This window comes from Zootoca vivipara, chromosome 2, assembly GCF_965207765.1.
Source record: "Zootoca vivipara chromosome 2, rZooViv2.hap1.1, whole genome shotgun sequence".
NCBI classification, from domain to species: domain Eukaryota; kingdom Metazoa; phylum Chordata; class Lepidosauria; order Squamata; family Lacertidae; genus Zootoca; species Zootoca vivipara.
The window spans coordinates 58,441,299-58,456,111 of record NC_142584.1 but is presented as its reverse complement, the minus strand read 5'-3'; the positions used below and the strand labels follow the sequence as shown (position 1 = coordinate 58,456,111).

General features: G+C 38.8%; 1 protein-coding gene across 8 annotated transcripts in view; it reads left to right on the top strand.

The window, feature by feature from the left end:
- Window positions 1–14,813, top strand: part of MAPK9 (mitogen-activated protein kinase 9) — a 32,193-nt gene that overhangs the window by 6,106 nt on the left and 11,274 nt on the right. For 2 of the 8 annotated variants that reach the window (XM_060271647.2, XM_088661973.1), the window contains exons 2-8: window positions 2,720–2,876; window positions 5,641–5,811; window positions 6,615–6,744; window positions 8,679–8,737; window positions 9,560–9,698; window positions 11,020–11,185; window positions 13,938–14,009. In XM_060271647.2, the coding sequence (XP_060127630.1) occupies window positions 5,690–5,811; window positions 6,615–6,744; window positions 8,679–8,737; window positions 9,560–9,698; window positions 11,020–11,185; window positions 13,938–14,009 (688 nt within the window). In that variant the 5' untranslated portion in view covers window positions 2,720–2,876; window positions 5,641–5,689. Of the gene's footprint in view, window positions 1–2,719; window positions 2,877–5,640; window positions 5,812–6,614; window positions 6,745–8,678; window positions 8,738–9,559; window positions 9,699–11,019; window positions 11,186–13,565; window positions 13,638–13,937; window positions 14,010–14,813 lie in introns of all 8 variants that reach the window. The other 6 variants (XM_088661972.1, XM_088661975.1, XM_035105600.3 and 3 more) reach the window with 3 other exon arrangements.

Here is a 14,813-nt window from a genome sequence, read left to right as displayed (position 1 = left end):
GCCTGACTGTCCCAGCTTTGCCTACCTGGTAGTACGACAGTAGCAAGGATTGCAAATTCTTTCATTAGTAATCCAGTGTCCTTGGGTACCAGGGTCAAGGGAATACACCTAGTGTTGGGTCATGGATACAGAACAGGGATCCCCACCCCACTGCCCAACAACTTCCTTGGCAGATCTAGCTGAAACCATCTTAGTGGTGATGCTGGGCACCCAGCTCTGTATTCCATACCATCAGAACCACATGTAGCTGGATCAGTGCCTAGAAGTGATAATAGGCTGGATGAGGATCAACAAGCTGAATCTGAATTTTGGCAGGACAGAGGTACTGCTAGTGAATTGTTCTCTGTTCTGGGAAATGTTATTTTTAAGAAGAAAGAAAAAGGCGATCAATGGACTACTTTGAAAATACAGATTTCCTTCCCCCTGAAAAAGGTGGATTTTTAAAGAATATAAAATCCAAACATCACCATGATGAAACTGACCCATTTTGTGTGTGTGCATTAAACCTGCAGAGGAAATAGATTGATATGTCTGTCCCTACAAATGGCTACCTCCTTGGTGTTTCTGTTCACCTAGACTTATGCTTGATTTGATTTGTTTGTGTTGTGGCTGTGCTGTTTATTGTGTCTATTTATTAAAGTTTCATTTTTACATTTGCTGTTTGGTTTTAAATATGATATTATTTTGGTTGATGGATTGTTTTTATTTATTGCTGTATAAACTGCTTTGTGAGTTTGTATGGTGAAAAATGGTCTACAAATATTGGAAACAAGTAACATAAATAAAATGGGGACTTCAAAGTTTTTATACCTCCTGAGACCTTAGTGTAACAATATACAGTACAAATTCTCTTATCTCTATTGTACAGTTCTTTACAAGTCTATGGATAAAAATCAGTGATTTTTATGCGAGTTTTATTAATCCCAGATTTAAGGACACTCCCTCAGTTTCGAGGAAAGGTTCTATTATACAAAGAGAACACTCTTCCCCAATTCCTGGAATATAGGGAGTAGCCAGGAGAGCCAGCTGTCCTCAATATTGTGATGCTTCTCCACAGTGTGGTGTTAATGGCAGTTGTTCTCTTTCTTTCCCCCCAATTTGGAGCTAGAATTTAAGACTAGGTGTGGTAAAAGAAACTCTACTTGCAGGTAGCCTCCATATCATTACTGCAGAGACTGAGCATGAACTAGTACTCTTTCTTTCCTACCAGAGAGGGAATAGTCAGTCATTATATGGGTGAGGGTTTTTTAATGAATGGGGTTGGATTAATTGATCCTCTCTTTTTGTTTCTCTTGAATTTGTTGTTGTTGTTCTCCATCCTCATCCCACCTGACTCTGGAGAAGGACCCCCCAAAAAGGGGGGGGGGAATCAGCATCCAGGTCTAGTATATTTGCCTGGCTTGGCAAATAGCACAGCTAGGCTATGTAAACACAGCAGTTTAAAGTGGATTAAATGCACCCCATTTGTGGAAGTTCTTTGCATCTTCCACTTCCCCACTTTAATAAAAAAAAACATTTATTCAGAAGTTACAATACAATAATTTCAAGCCTGCATTGATGCTATAATTGCTCCCTAGTGTATGTAGTGATTTTAAAGCAATTTGGCAATGGTTTGAAGGGGAAAGTATCTATAGCATGCTGAAGCCACGCAGGTATTCTGCAGGATTGATTGACTTATTTAATTTAATTCATAAAATTTATACACAAGTGTTTAAAAACCCACTCAAAGCAGTTTACAAAGAGAATAAAACAATATAATTATCAATAAAAGCAATAAAAACAACTTGAAAATAAGTAATAAACTAAAAACAGATTGAAGCATATATGTCTGGGTAGGCTTATATATACAAAAATGTTTTGGTTCTTAGGGTAGGATACTTAAAGACATAGCCTACGGCCTGCAATTTCTAAAGCAGTGTGAGCCATGTCACCCCACATTTTTGAAGCTGGTGCCCTGCCTCCAATATAGTCAGCTGCTTGTACTAAGCGTTTATCGTCTGAAGGAGAGCTGAAATACACTTGTTTAGCTTTGAGCACCTTTTTCTTTAAACTTGGTGTGCTTTGTGTGGCTTGCAGACCATATGTTGCCCACAAGAAGATTGGAGGTTATGTTTTGCTTTTTACACCTAGACATGAAAGGACTTGCTTTTACTGAATGTGCCCAGTTCCGAACAGAGAAACATCTATGTTGGCTAGGGTATATATGTGTGTGTATTATGCACACAGATGTAAACACTCAGAAACTGATTTATTGGTATCTATCCCTGGCAACGGAAACTGAGTGTATATCACTGTCAAAAATACATTTTTCAGTTCAGTAGTGGAATGTAATAAAATGATTTTGAACATTTCAATGGAAAGATTTTACTTATTTAAATTATATTTTGAATAAATAGTGAAATGTAATCTAAACTCTTTAGTGAGGCTTTTTTAAATTAAACTTGTAAATAGTTTTCATTTTGGTTACTTATACTATGGTATAAGTAAGCCAACTAGATGAAAGCTCTGCTACTTAAACAAATGCAATATTTAATAAACACTAATCAAATGTACCAAAAGTTTTAGTCATATGTATTATTGATTTATAAGAGAGGCTGATTTGGCATCAGATTAAAGTTTTGAATTTTCGATCTCCTATTCCTTTCTTTCTTTTTCAGGCAAACCACAGTTTACCTGTAGATCCAACTATGCTAACTGTGGTTTGTTTTTCCTTCCACAGCAGAACTTTAAGCCCACCAATTCTGCATTGGAGGGCAAGCACAATCCATAATCTGCCAATTTGGATGTTGCAGCAAACTATAGCTGACTTTGACCTGATAATCATACCATGGTTTGCTATGTGTGAACCAGCTGCAAACATATAATCATTTGGAAATGTGAGTTACTTCGTTGCATGTTCTTTTCCCCCCTCCCTACCCTGTATCTTTTCTCGAACAAAGCATATTAATGATACTTTACATACTATGTTTGTGAAGTATTGGTGGAGGGTTGGTAGAGGAAGGGGAAGAAGTGATGATGATGGGGCCAGAAAGGCTAAAGAAGGAAAGTTTAACACAAATATTTCCATGAAATTCAAATATGACAGGAGTATTTTGAGGTGGTATACAGTTGGGCAGGTTTCTTGCAGGAATCTAGGCCTTATTGCCTACTTAAAACATCAATAAGTTTTGCCATAGTAAGTGTATAGTCTGGTGATGTTCACCAGCTTCTGCAATTAATTTTATTTTCCAGTCCTTCTGTATTATGTATGCTGTGGATATATAATTAACTTGAAACACTGTCAAGTTTCTTGAGATGTTTGTTCACATAAATTCAGTCTCTTGTGTAATTCACATTAACATTAGATACACCGGTAGCTTGTCATCTCATTTTTAAAAGCCGTTTAAAGCTCCTGCTGCCTGGATTTGTTTTGAAATTTTGCAGCGCATTCCCCTAGCAGGCAGTGAAATTTCTGTAGCTGGCAGACTCATCCAAACAAAACAGTTTGTTTGGCTGAGGAGAACTTCTTTTTTGCTTGCTTCTAGTGCTGTAACTTAATTCTCCCCTCTGTTAGAATATCAGGATGTCCCCACCCTCCCCACACAGATACTTATTAGTATTTTACAATATTTGTCATATTCCAGCAAGCACAATCTAGGAGTTCAAACATTTTCTGCTCACCAAACGTCCCACCAAGGAGTACAAAGCAACAGCTGTGGAAGCAGAAATCTCTCCACCTCCTGCATCTGAACCAGGGTGCGGGAAGGGAGATGTGTTTTCACACATGTCCTACAACATGCAAGCACTGGCAAACAGATCAGTGCTGCCTGAACTGACTGTGCTGATCATATTCTTAGTCTTCTGCACAAAAATGTATCTGGATTTGGGACCATTGGTAATAATAAAGTAGGAGTGTAAACAAACACCATACATGACATTGTTTGACTTAACATATTTACGGAAAATAAGTCCCATTAAATGGGCCTTATACTATAAGATACGTGGGTTCAAAACTGAAGAATTGTGGGTTAAAAATGTCATCCAAAAAATGTATAGCTTTATAGCAGAGGTGGCTGACATTGGTTTGCGGCTCTTTTGAGGGCTGTATGCCAACCTGAGCCAATTTAGGTAACTCATGCACACAAGCTTGCACATGCCTGCACACTCATGGAAACTCAGAAGGAGGAGGAATAGACTTAGTTCAGGGAGTTGGACTTGATGGCCCTTGGGATTCCTTCAAACTTTACAATTCTCTAAAATAAGTACTGAACATAAGTGAAGCGGGGACAGACAACCCAACACAGACAACACACACATAAACAGAGAAAGAGAGGACAGACAGTGACACAAACTTACAGTGTGTTTGCTGTCTTGGGCAGCTTTGGTGTATGAGGGTCATCGGTTGATCCAGTTCTTCCTTAGGGGGGCAAAATGTTAAGGATTAATTTTAATGGGTTAATTCTCTATGAATCCGCAGAGATAACTCATTCCCCACCATGCACCTGCAGGTATCTTGTGACTTTCTTATTAGTGTTAGTGGGCAGATTTGGCAAGTGACTTTGTGTATAAAAGGGCTCAAGGTTACAGCATACTGTGTGGGTCATGGTAAGAGACTTGCTGAAGGCTATCTGTTGGAACTATGGATTCACGTGAAAACTTTTTAAAAAGATTGTCTAAGGAAGAAGTTGGAAAATTGGCGGACTTCAGAACTTAGAGAACTCTTATCACAGGCATCCCCAAACTCGGCCCTCCAGCTGTTTTGGGACTACAATTCCCATCATCCCTGACCGCTGGTCCTGTTAGCTAGGGATGATGGGAGTTGCAGTCCCAAAACAGTTGGAGGGCCGGGTTTGGGGATGCCTGTCTTATCAGCTGCAGGACTTTGAAAGCAACTGACCTTAGGACTTGGCTGTGGACTTTGACACAGCAAAGACTTTGAAGCAAAGAACCCTCTCTGGGCTCAGAGAGAGAATGCTACTTGTAACGTTTGTAAATCGTGCGTGTTTGTATAGTGGTGTATGTCGGTATTAGCCTAGTAAAAACAACTCTCCTAAATGGCTGTTTTCTGCGGTGAGCTTAACGGCTTAACTGAACCTTTTTCAGCGCCAACACACAACACCCTGTTGTCTCCTCCTACATCGGCACTGCCATGGGAAGGAGTAAGAAAGCCTCTTATTTTTGAAAAGGCACCCTTCTCTGTCTGGTGTGGCACCACTGCTAGAAGATTTTAGAAAAGAAATGGAACAGAATGCTTCTTCCTCTGTTCCAAGGCACTCTAAGACATACTACCCGCGGAACTGACTGGAAAAGAATGGTGCTGTGCCAAAAGTAGAAAAGGTAGACTTCTGGGCTCCATGGGGCAGCCACTTGCCTATTGTTGCCTGGACAGGGCAGGAAACCCACACAGAATAGGACATGTGTGCACAGGACCGGATAGAGAATTTTTTATCTCTGCTAAGATAGCATTGCACTGAGCAGTCATTCTGCTAAAATCACTTTTGGATCATCCATTATGCTAGTCAAGTCTCTTAAGTTAGTCATCTAAATGCACGTTGTGCTTTGTTCCCTCACTGGTTGTCTAATTTCTAAAGAGAAATGCTGTTGGCAGCTTTGGGTACATATTTACAAAAAGTTTCACTTTTTTTGGTTCTCTTTATACAGATCTTGAAAACTGCCAAATCCTGGGAGGAAAACTACATGACACTACATCATGAGCGAGAGTAAATGTGACAGTCAGTTTTACAGTGTTCAAGTCTCAGACTCGACATTCACTGTACTAAAACGTTACCAACAATTGAAACCTATTGGCTCTGGGGCTCAAGGCATTGTATGGTGAGTAGCTGGTTATTGAACAAAATTAGTATGAGCATCAAACTGTAATATCATCAAAATTTTGATCAAGGACTCAAAACAAATTATTATTATTATTAGCTACCCATCTGACTGGGTTGCTCCAGCCACTCTGGCCGGCTTCCAACAAATTAAAATACAAAACACAGTAAAACATTAAACATTAAAATCTTCCTTATATAGGAGTGACTTCAGATGTCTTCTAAAAGTGAGATAGTTTTTTATCTGCTTGACATCTGATGGCACATACCGTCCCTTAATTCCAAACATACATAGAAACAATAGAATCTAAAGCATTATTCTGAAGTACAGTACTATTCCGTGATGAAGTTGAAAATGAACAGAACCTTTAAAATGGCCTGTGTCAGAATAAGAGCTCAACTAAAACAAGTTGATTAAAGAAATTATGTAATCTTAACACCTGTTCTAGAGAAGAATTGTCTCTTAGTTTTTGACTGAGATATAAATGCATCTGCCTTTTAAGAAATTTCTAACTATACTTTGACTAATGGAACAGGATGAAATGCTTCATGCATGGAGGTGTTAAAATTAGTCTAGTAATAAGATCTGGTTTATTTTTGGTTGAATAAAGTAGAACTCAAGAGGGTTTTCATTTGTGCACTTTGCCCTTCACCTAAAACAAGAAGCAGTTTCCTTGGGGTACCTCAGCTTCTCTGTCATATACCCTGATACCCAGCCGCACCCTGGGTGCCTCTCCACTCTTATGCTGCATGGCTCTGATTTTTAAAAGCTGCAATTAAGATGTTTCTGTTTTAACTTTTCAGTGCTGCATTTGATACAGTTCTTGGACTAAATGTTGCTGTAAAGAAATTGAGTCGCCCTTTTCAGAACCAAACACATGCAAAACGAGCTTACAGGGAACTTGTGCTTCTAAAATGTGTCAATCACAAAAATGTGAGTAATGTTAATTTATATTAGAAACAAGGAAATGTAAAATAATAATTGAATGAATATCAGATGAATCAACTGGAACTAAAGCCATTATTCTGTGATTCAAATAATTAAATAATTGAGAGAGACATCAATTTTCGCTCTGTCCTGTATCTACTGTAATGAAACACTGTAGTTGTTTTAGGACTATTTCCAAATTGCAATGTGGAAGACTAGTTATTCATAGTTTTTTCCCCCTCTTTGTGCTCTCTTTGTTGTCTGTGGTTGGCTTTAGGTAACAGTTCCTCGGATAGGAATGATCTATGGCTTACACCACAGATTGGCAACCAATATTTCTAGAAATGTGTTAAAAAACAGTCCAGTATGTTTCTCTTTATGACCATTAAAAACCAAATGAAATTATCCATTAAGCTGTGGAGCACAACATGGCCACTTGTTATCTTGATTATCTTCCAAACTTTCATATTAAGAGAAATAATTTTCAAATTAATGAATCTGAATTTTTTTTGTTTCTGCACCTAGGACCTTCCTCTCTGAACTCTATGCATTATGGGTACAATCCTGAAAATGGCATTTGGGTATCAAAAGGGGAAGCCCAGTGGCAGAATGGCAATTACTTTTCAGTTTATATGACAGCTTTTCAGCTTATGTGACAGCTTATCTATAAGAACATGGTTAGACAGTGGCTGAGCTACATCCATCTCCAACTCTATTAAAACTATGGCATCCAAATTGCTATGTAATGAGTGATTTTATCCATCAAATGCAAAACTAATTATCACAACATCATATTATCACATTACCGTATTTTTACATTACTAGAGCCGGGGGGGGGGCTAGAGTCATTGGGAAGGAGCAGCCATAACACTCTCATAATGTAAGAATTAGTCCTTAAAGCAAAGTACAGTGGACCCTCTGGATACAAATTAAATTCGTTCCGGGGGTCCGTCCGCAACCCGAAAAGTCTGTAGGCAGAGGCGTTGCTTCTGTGCACACACACGGCGCGATTGAGCGCTTCTGCGCATGTGCACATGGTGAAACCTGGAAGTATACACTTCCGGGTTTGCCGCATTCGTAACCCGAAAGTTATGTATCCAGAGGGTCCACTGTACAATGACAAGAACACCCATTCTTTCATTTAGTTTAATTATCAAATTCCTTCCTATTAAATCAGAAATAATCAGAAAGCATTTGACATAAGAGTTGAAACTGGACTGCATGAGGAGACCCAGCTCAGTGGGTACTGGTAGAGCATGAGACTTTTAATCTCAGGGTTGTGGATTCAAACCCATGTTGGGCAAAAGATTCCTGCATTGCAGGGGACTGGACTAGATGACCCTCGTCCCTTCCAATTCTATGATTCTATTATTATTAGGAGGCTTATAATGTATATTTAGTAGCATGCATACTTCTTAGTAACCTTTAAAGTTTTTTTATCTGCTTTTTGAAGAAAAACGTATCAATAGGGTATTGATCACTTACCACTGAATATTTGATCAGGCAATGTGGAAATGTATTTTCTAGGCCTTCTAGCAAAATAATATATTGCTGAGATGCAACTGTGCTACTCCCATAATCTAAGAATTGGCATATGCCAAAACTCTGGTTATTAATTTATCCATGGATTTATTATAGATGAAGCTATTCAATCCATTAAACAAATATACTTGATTTATCTCATTTCTGTTGAAATATTGACTGTCCCTTATGGAACTTGACAAAAAAATAGCATTGTGCAAAGTGAATGAAGTTAGTGAGTTAGTTCTAAAATATTTGTGAATTACTATGTTAATCTCATTTTTCTTGCTACAAAGCTTCAGGTAAAAAATTATTAAATAATCTGATCTATATGCTGACATTGCCATGTACTGTTTGATTACTATTTTTTTGCAAATCATTGTGATAGTGATTATAATTCTTTTATTTTGGCTTTACAGATAATTAGTCTATTAAATGTATTCACACCACAGAAGTCACTTGAAGAATTTCAAGATGTGTGAGTTTACTTTATTGTGTTTTCTTGATAAATATCTATTTAAGATTTTAAGACCAAATTCTTGATGTTCTCTGCCTGGAAGCAGTTGGGCTATAAAAGATTTTAAAAATATATTGTGCTTTCTGGAGAAAAATGCTGAAGCCTTCTTGTAAGCATTGAGACATGAACAAAACATGACACTCCCCCCAAGTGTTCATTTCATCATTAGGAGATGGGTTATTGTTTTGTTTTTGTTTTATTATGTGTTCTCATTTTGTATTTTTATGTTGTGAACTGCCCTGTGATCTTCGGATAAAGGAAGGTATCCAAATTAAATAAAAAATAAATTTTATTGGCCACATAACTGACATTGGGGGGAGGAGGTTGCTTTGTTTATTTTCCTTTGCCAAAAGAGCAGTCAAATCAGTAACTAAGTACCAATATCCTGACAATATTTTCAAACTGAGATGTGAAATAATGTCAGTTGAAGTTTTGCCAATTAACTTCAGTGGGAGATTTGTACCCAAAGTAATAAAATACATTATTTGAGTCTGGATTGCTAAAAAATATTTCTGCTAAGAAAACAAAATTGTATAATTGTGTCCACTGTAATTTCCATTTTGCATTCCCACAACATGTTAAGCTATGGCTTCCTGGGACTGTGCAAACATGTGGGCTCCTAGACCACCCATGTCTTTTTTATGCTCTCACCATGCTGAGCTAAGCTGAGGTCTGGCTTAGTGTGTTGTCTGTACCTGAGCTTGTGGTTACGGTCTCTCATTGCTAACCACAAGGTGTGGTCAATGTTTGCTCTTGTAAAAAATACTTTTTTAAATGTTTCAGGTATTTAGTTATGGAACTAATGGATGCTAACTTGTGCCAAGTAATTCATATGGAGTTGGATCATGAAAGAATGTCCTACCTTTTGTACCAGATGCTGTGTGGTATCAAACATCTCCATTCAGCTGGTATCATCCATAGAGTACGTAGTGCTATTACAATCGTATCAATAACTGACTTTCATTAATTAACCTCATTAAGAATATTCAGCTATATTTGAAAGGTTTTTTTTTCTTATAATGACATGATAATTAGGACTTGCCATGTTTGATCAATCCCTTTTATATCCTCATACAAGAGGGAAACAAACTATATCCTGTGGTCATGAATTCTGAGGCTTAATCAGATTTGTCGTTCAGTGCCCAGAACTGTTGGGTTTTCACTCCTCCCTTTCTACTTTAGCTCATTGCCCTTGCTGAAAAGCCTAAGATGTCATCCTGTACCCACCTAGCTAGGAGTAAGGCTCATTAAACCCAGAGAAACCCAGCTCTGAGTAGCCATGTATACAGTTGTACTACAACTTAACTTTACAGTGCATTCTTAATGAGCGGCTGGACACCAGTTTCTGCACAGCAGGAGCCTACACCCATTAGCAAAGCTTTCACACTTGCCTCTTTTGAGGGCAAGGAGGGATTCTTTAATATTTACTCATACATACTGTGTAGTATTATTTGCATTAAAACAACTTCTAGGGACTGCCTAATCTCAGATGACCCCACCACAGGAAAGATGCATCCTGGTTCCTAGTGAAAAAGGAAGGACAAACTAAGGACATTCCAAAGACTAGAAAACAAGACAAAAGCAGGATAGGGGAAAGCAACAGCTCTTTATGGTTGACTGAAACACTGACAGACAGGAGTAGCTAGGCTGGCTCATTTCACAGAAAACACTTAGATGGCTTCTTTTGCTTCTTAACTTTCTAGGAGTGTTGAAAGACTTACTTTTTATTTTATTCTGAGGAAACTCTACAGTTTGGGCCCACTGCTTGCAGATGTCAGTGAAGGCATCTGTGGATGTCAGGTTGGCGACCCCTGTCATATGTCTGTGTGTGTGCCATTGGTAGAAATTGGCAACCTCCCCTGTTAGGTGGGGCAAGAGCTAAGGATAGAGCTCCCACAAACTTACGCATTCCTTTCTTACAGTAGTAGATGAATTTCACTCTAGAGCAGGCATCCCCAAACTGCGGCCCTCCAGATGTTTTGGCCTACAACTCCCATGATCCCTAGTTAACAGGACCAGTGGTCAGGGATGATGGGAATTGTAGTCCAAAACATCTGGAGGGCCGAAGTTTGGGGATGCCTCTCTAGAGTCTCTTCCAGCTCCAGTGTGTTAACTGAGGGGAAGTGAAAGGTACCAAGACTGCCCATCCCAGAAACTCTTAATCATGCAGATTCTCCCCTGCTCCAAACACAGCACCACCCTATATATTTTTTAACATTTAATTGAATGTATTTTTTTCTTAGGATTTAAAACCCAGCAATATAGTAGTAAAATCAGATTGTACTCTTAAAATCCTTGACTTTGGACTTGCAAGGACGGCATGTACTAATTTCATGATGACCCCATATGTAGTAACACGATATTACAGAGCACCAGAGGTTATTCTTGGCATGGGATACAAAGAGAATGGTGAGTTGCAGAATTGAATTATGTATTGTTCGGTACTTGACCAGTTGTTAGATTTCTCTGTTTCTTGAATGTATTCTTATCATTTGAGAACTGTGTGTAGTAGGCTTTCCACAATCAAGCATCATGGGGTAATTGCCTGAGGCAGTGATGCCAAGTTTTCAAAGCCTTATCTTTTAAATCTCCCTATCTTTTAAAATCTCCCTATGCAAAGAGAGAGGCAGCTGGTGAGGTGGTGCAGGAGACACCACTCAGCCACCGCCACCACTAAGCATCACTGCTGGCTAGTCAGCCTCCTTCATCCAACACCACCTCTCAGTACAGTGGTACCTCGGTTTAAGTACACTATTGGTTCCGGAAGTCTGTACTTAACCTGAAGCCTACTTAACCTGAAGCGAACTTTCCCATTGAAAGTAATGGAAAGTGGATTAATCCGTTCCAGACGGGTCCACGGAGTACTTAAACTGAAAGTACTCAAACCGAGGCGTACTTAAACCGAGGTATGACTGTATATGCTGAGAAGGCTGTGGAGATTACCTCATCTCCTAACTCACTGGCTACAGTAGCAGAGTTGTTGTTGTTTAGTCGTTTAGTCGTGTCCGACTCTTCGTGACCCCATGGACCATAGCACGCCAGGCACTCCTGTCTTGCACTGCCTCCCGCAGTTTGGTCAAACTCATGTTCGTAGCTTCGAGAACACTGTCCAACCATTTTGTCCTCTGACGTCCCCTTCTCCTAGTGCCCTCAATCTTTCCCAACATCAGGGTCTTTTCCAAGGATTCTTCTCTTCTCATGAGGTGGCCAAAGTATTGGAGCCTCAGCTTCACGATCTGTCCTTCCAGGGAGCACTCAGGGCTGATTTCCTTAAGAATGGATAGGTTTGATCTTCTTGCAGTCCATGGGACTCTCAAGAGTCTCCTCCAGCACCATAATTCAAAAGCATCAATTCTTCGGCGATCAGCCTTCTTTATGGTCCAGCTCTCACTTCCATACATCACTACTGGGAAAACCATAGCTTTAACTATACGGACCTTTGTCGGCAAGGTGATGTCTCTGCTTTTTAAGATGCTGTCTAGGTTTGTCATTGCTTTTCTCCCAAGAAGCAGGCGTCTTTTAATTTCGTGACTGCTGTCACCATCTGCAGTGATCAAGGAGCCCAAGAAGGTGAAATCTCTCACTGCCTCCATTTCTTCCCCTTCTATTTGCCAGGAGGTGATGGGACCAGTGGCCATGATCTTGGTTTTTTTGATGTTGAGCTTCAGACCATATTTTGCGCTCTCCTCTTTCACCCTCATTAAAAGGTTCTTTAATTCCTCCTCGCTTTCTGCCATCAAGGTTGTGTCATCTGCATATCTGAGGTTGTTGATATTTCTTCCGGCAATCTTAATTCCGGCTTGGGATTCATCTAGTCCAGCCTTTCGCATGATGAATTCTGCATATAAGTTAAATAAGCAGGGAGACAATATACAACCTTGTCGTACTCCTTTCCCAATTTTGAACCACTCAGTTGTTCCATATCCAGTTCTAACTGTAGCTTCTTGTCCCACATAGAGATTTCTCAGGAGACAGATGAGGTGATCAGGCACTCCCATTTCTTTAAGAACTTGCCATAGTTTGCTGTGGTCGACACAGTCAAAGGCTTTTGCATAGTCAATGAAGCAGAAGTAGACGTTTTTCTGGAACTCTCTAGCTTTCTCCATAATCCAGCGCATGTTTGCTGTTTGGTCTCTGGTTCCTCTGCCCCTTCAAAATCCAGCTTGCACTTCTGGGAGTTCTCGGTCCACATACTGCCTAAGCCTGCCTTGTAGAATTTTAAGCATAACCTTGCTAGCGTGTGAAATGAGCGCAATTGTGCGGTAGTTGGAGCATTCTTTGGCACTGCCCTTCTTTGGAATTGGGATGTAGACTGATCTTCTCCAATCCTCTGGCCATTGCTGAGTTTTCCAAACAGTAGCAGAGTTACCAGTAACTAAACCGATTCTCTAGGTTGCCAATATGGCAATAAAAGGTAATGATGCATGGTGCTGAGTTTTTCTCTTGGTAGAGCAGAAATGTGTAATGTGTAAGCTCCCTTTTAATGTTGCCTCTCAGATATTCCACTATAAAAATTAAACTCTAAAGGCTTATGGAGGTTTTACTAAAAATACGCAGTCAGGAAGGAGACTATGTGTGTAAGGACCTCAATCTAGGAAACACTAGTTCTATTTCACACTCTTTCAAACCAGGGACTAGTTGGCTATTATTTCAGTTTAAAGAATACCGTATAAAATAGTCTGTGGTGAATTTTTTGTTTGGGTTATTCTGAATAGCTGCCATGAATGTGTACTGAAAATGTGTTTGTAGATTTGTAACTTTTGTCCTTATTACACCTAACATTTAATAGTGGATATCTGGTCTGTTGGGTGCATAATGGCAGAAATGGTCCTCCATAAGGTCGTGTTTCCAGGAAGAGATTGTATCCTTTATAAGACTTTCATGGACCACAAAAGTGAACAGTTGAAAATAAGACTGAAGTGATTTTTGAGGAATTGCCAGACCTACCATAATATGGTGGTATTATATTTTTAATGCAAGATGTTTCTTTACCAAAAGTTAAAATTTGCATTTAGATTAAATGTTCCTGTCCATGTTGTTCAACAACACGTTAGCCGTTTCATTTTTTTTTGCATTGTTGTGTTTTTAATGTTAAAATGTTTTTGTTTTCCACTTTAGTTCACGACACTTCATAATTTTGTCATTTCACTTTTACTTTCAGTTGATATCTGGTCAGTTGGTTGCATCATGGGAGAATTGGTGAAAGGTTGTGTGATATTCCAAGGCACTGATCGTATCCTTCCCTAATAATTTTGAATCTTAATCCACATTTACCAAAGAATTATTTCACTCACTTATGGATACAAAATATGCTAATCCCCTGCCCTCATCTTTTTACTGAATGGATCTGCCACGCATGTTCAAAATTTGTGATATTAACCAAGCACTTAAACTTTTATTCTCTTCTTTGTCCACATTTAACTTCGGTGTTTGAAGATTAATCATTCTTGTTTGGAATTTCATTTTTTGCGGTTTTAATGGTGCTGCAAATTTCCTTGATGTTATTGGCACTGTTTAAACTGAAAATTCCACAAAATTACTGCTCGAAATTTATTGTTTTCTCTTTTTTTGCATTTCTCTGCACAATGGAAATAGCCTCACAACAGTGGTTTTGACTTGTCAGTTCTTATCTTAATCCTGTTCTCTTCAAAAGGATAGTGAAGGCATGCAGGTTAGAAAAATATAATTTTGAATGCTTAATTTTATGAAATTTTAATGGTTGATCATGTGTTAACCTAATAACACAATTAAATAGAAGAAGCTTGAATTTTCATTTTCTCAATTTTCTCCCATATATATTATTTTATTCTCTAAAGCCTTATGACCAACCTAACACAATTCTTCATGTATGCTGTGTCTCTTTTAAGTTGCATGTTAACACTAGTTTTCATATTTGCTGTCTTCATATATCTGTGTTTCATGCTTAACAAATTTCTGTGCAGAAAATGCATCTTACTTGTTTGAGCTCCACCAATCTAGTATCTGTGTCTCTGATCATTGTTTTATATTATTGGTTAAAACTGTTGTTTACTTGAAA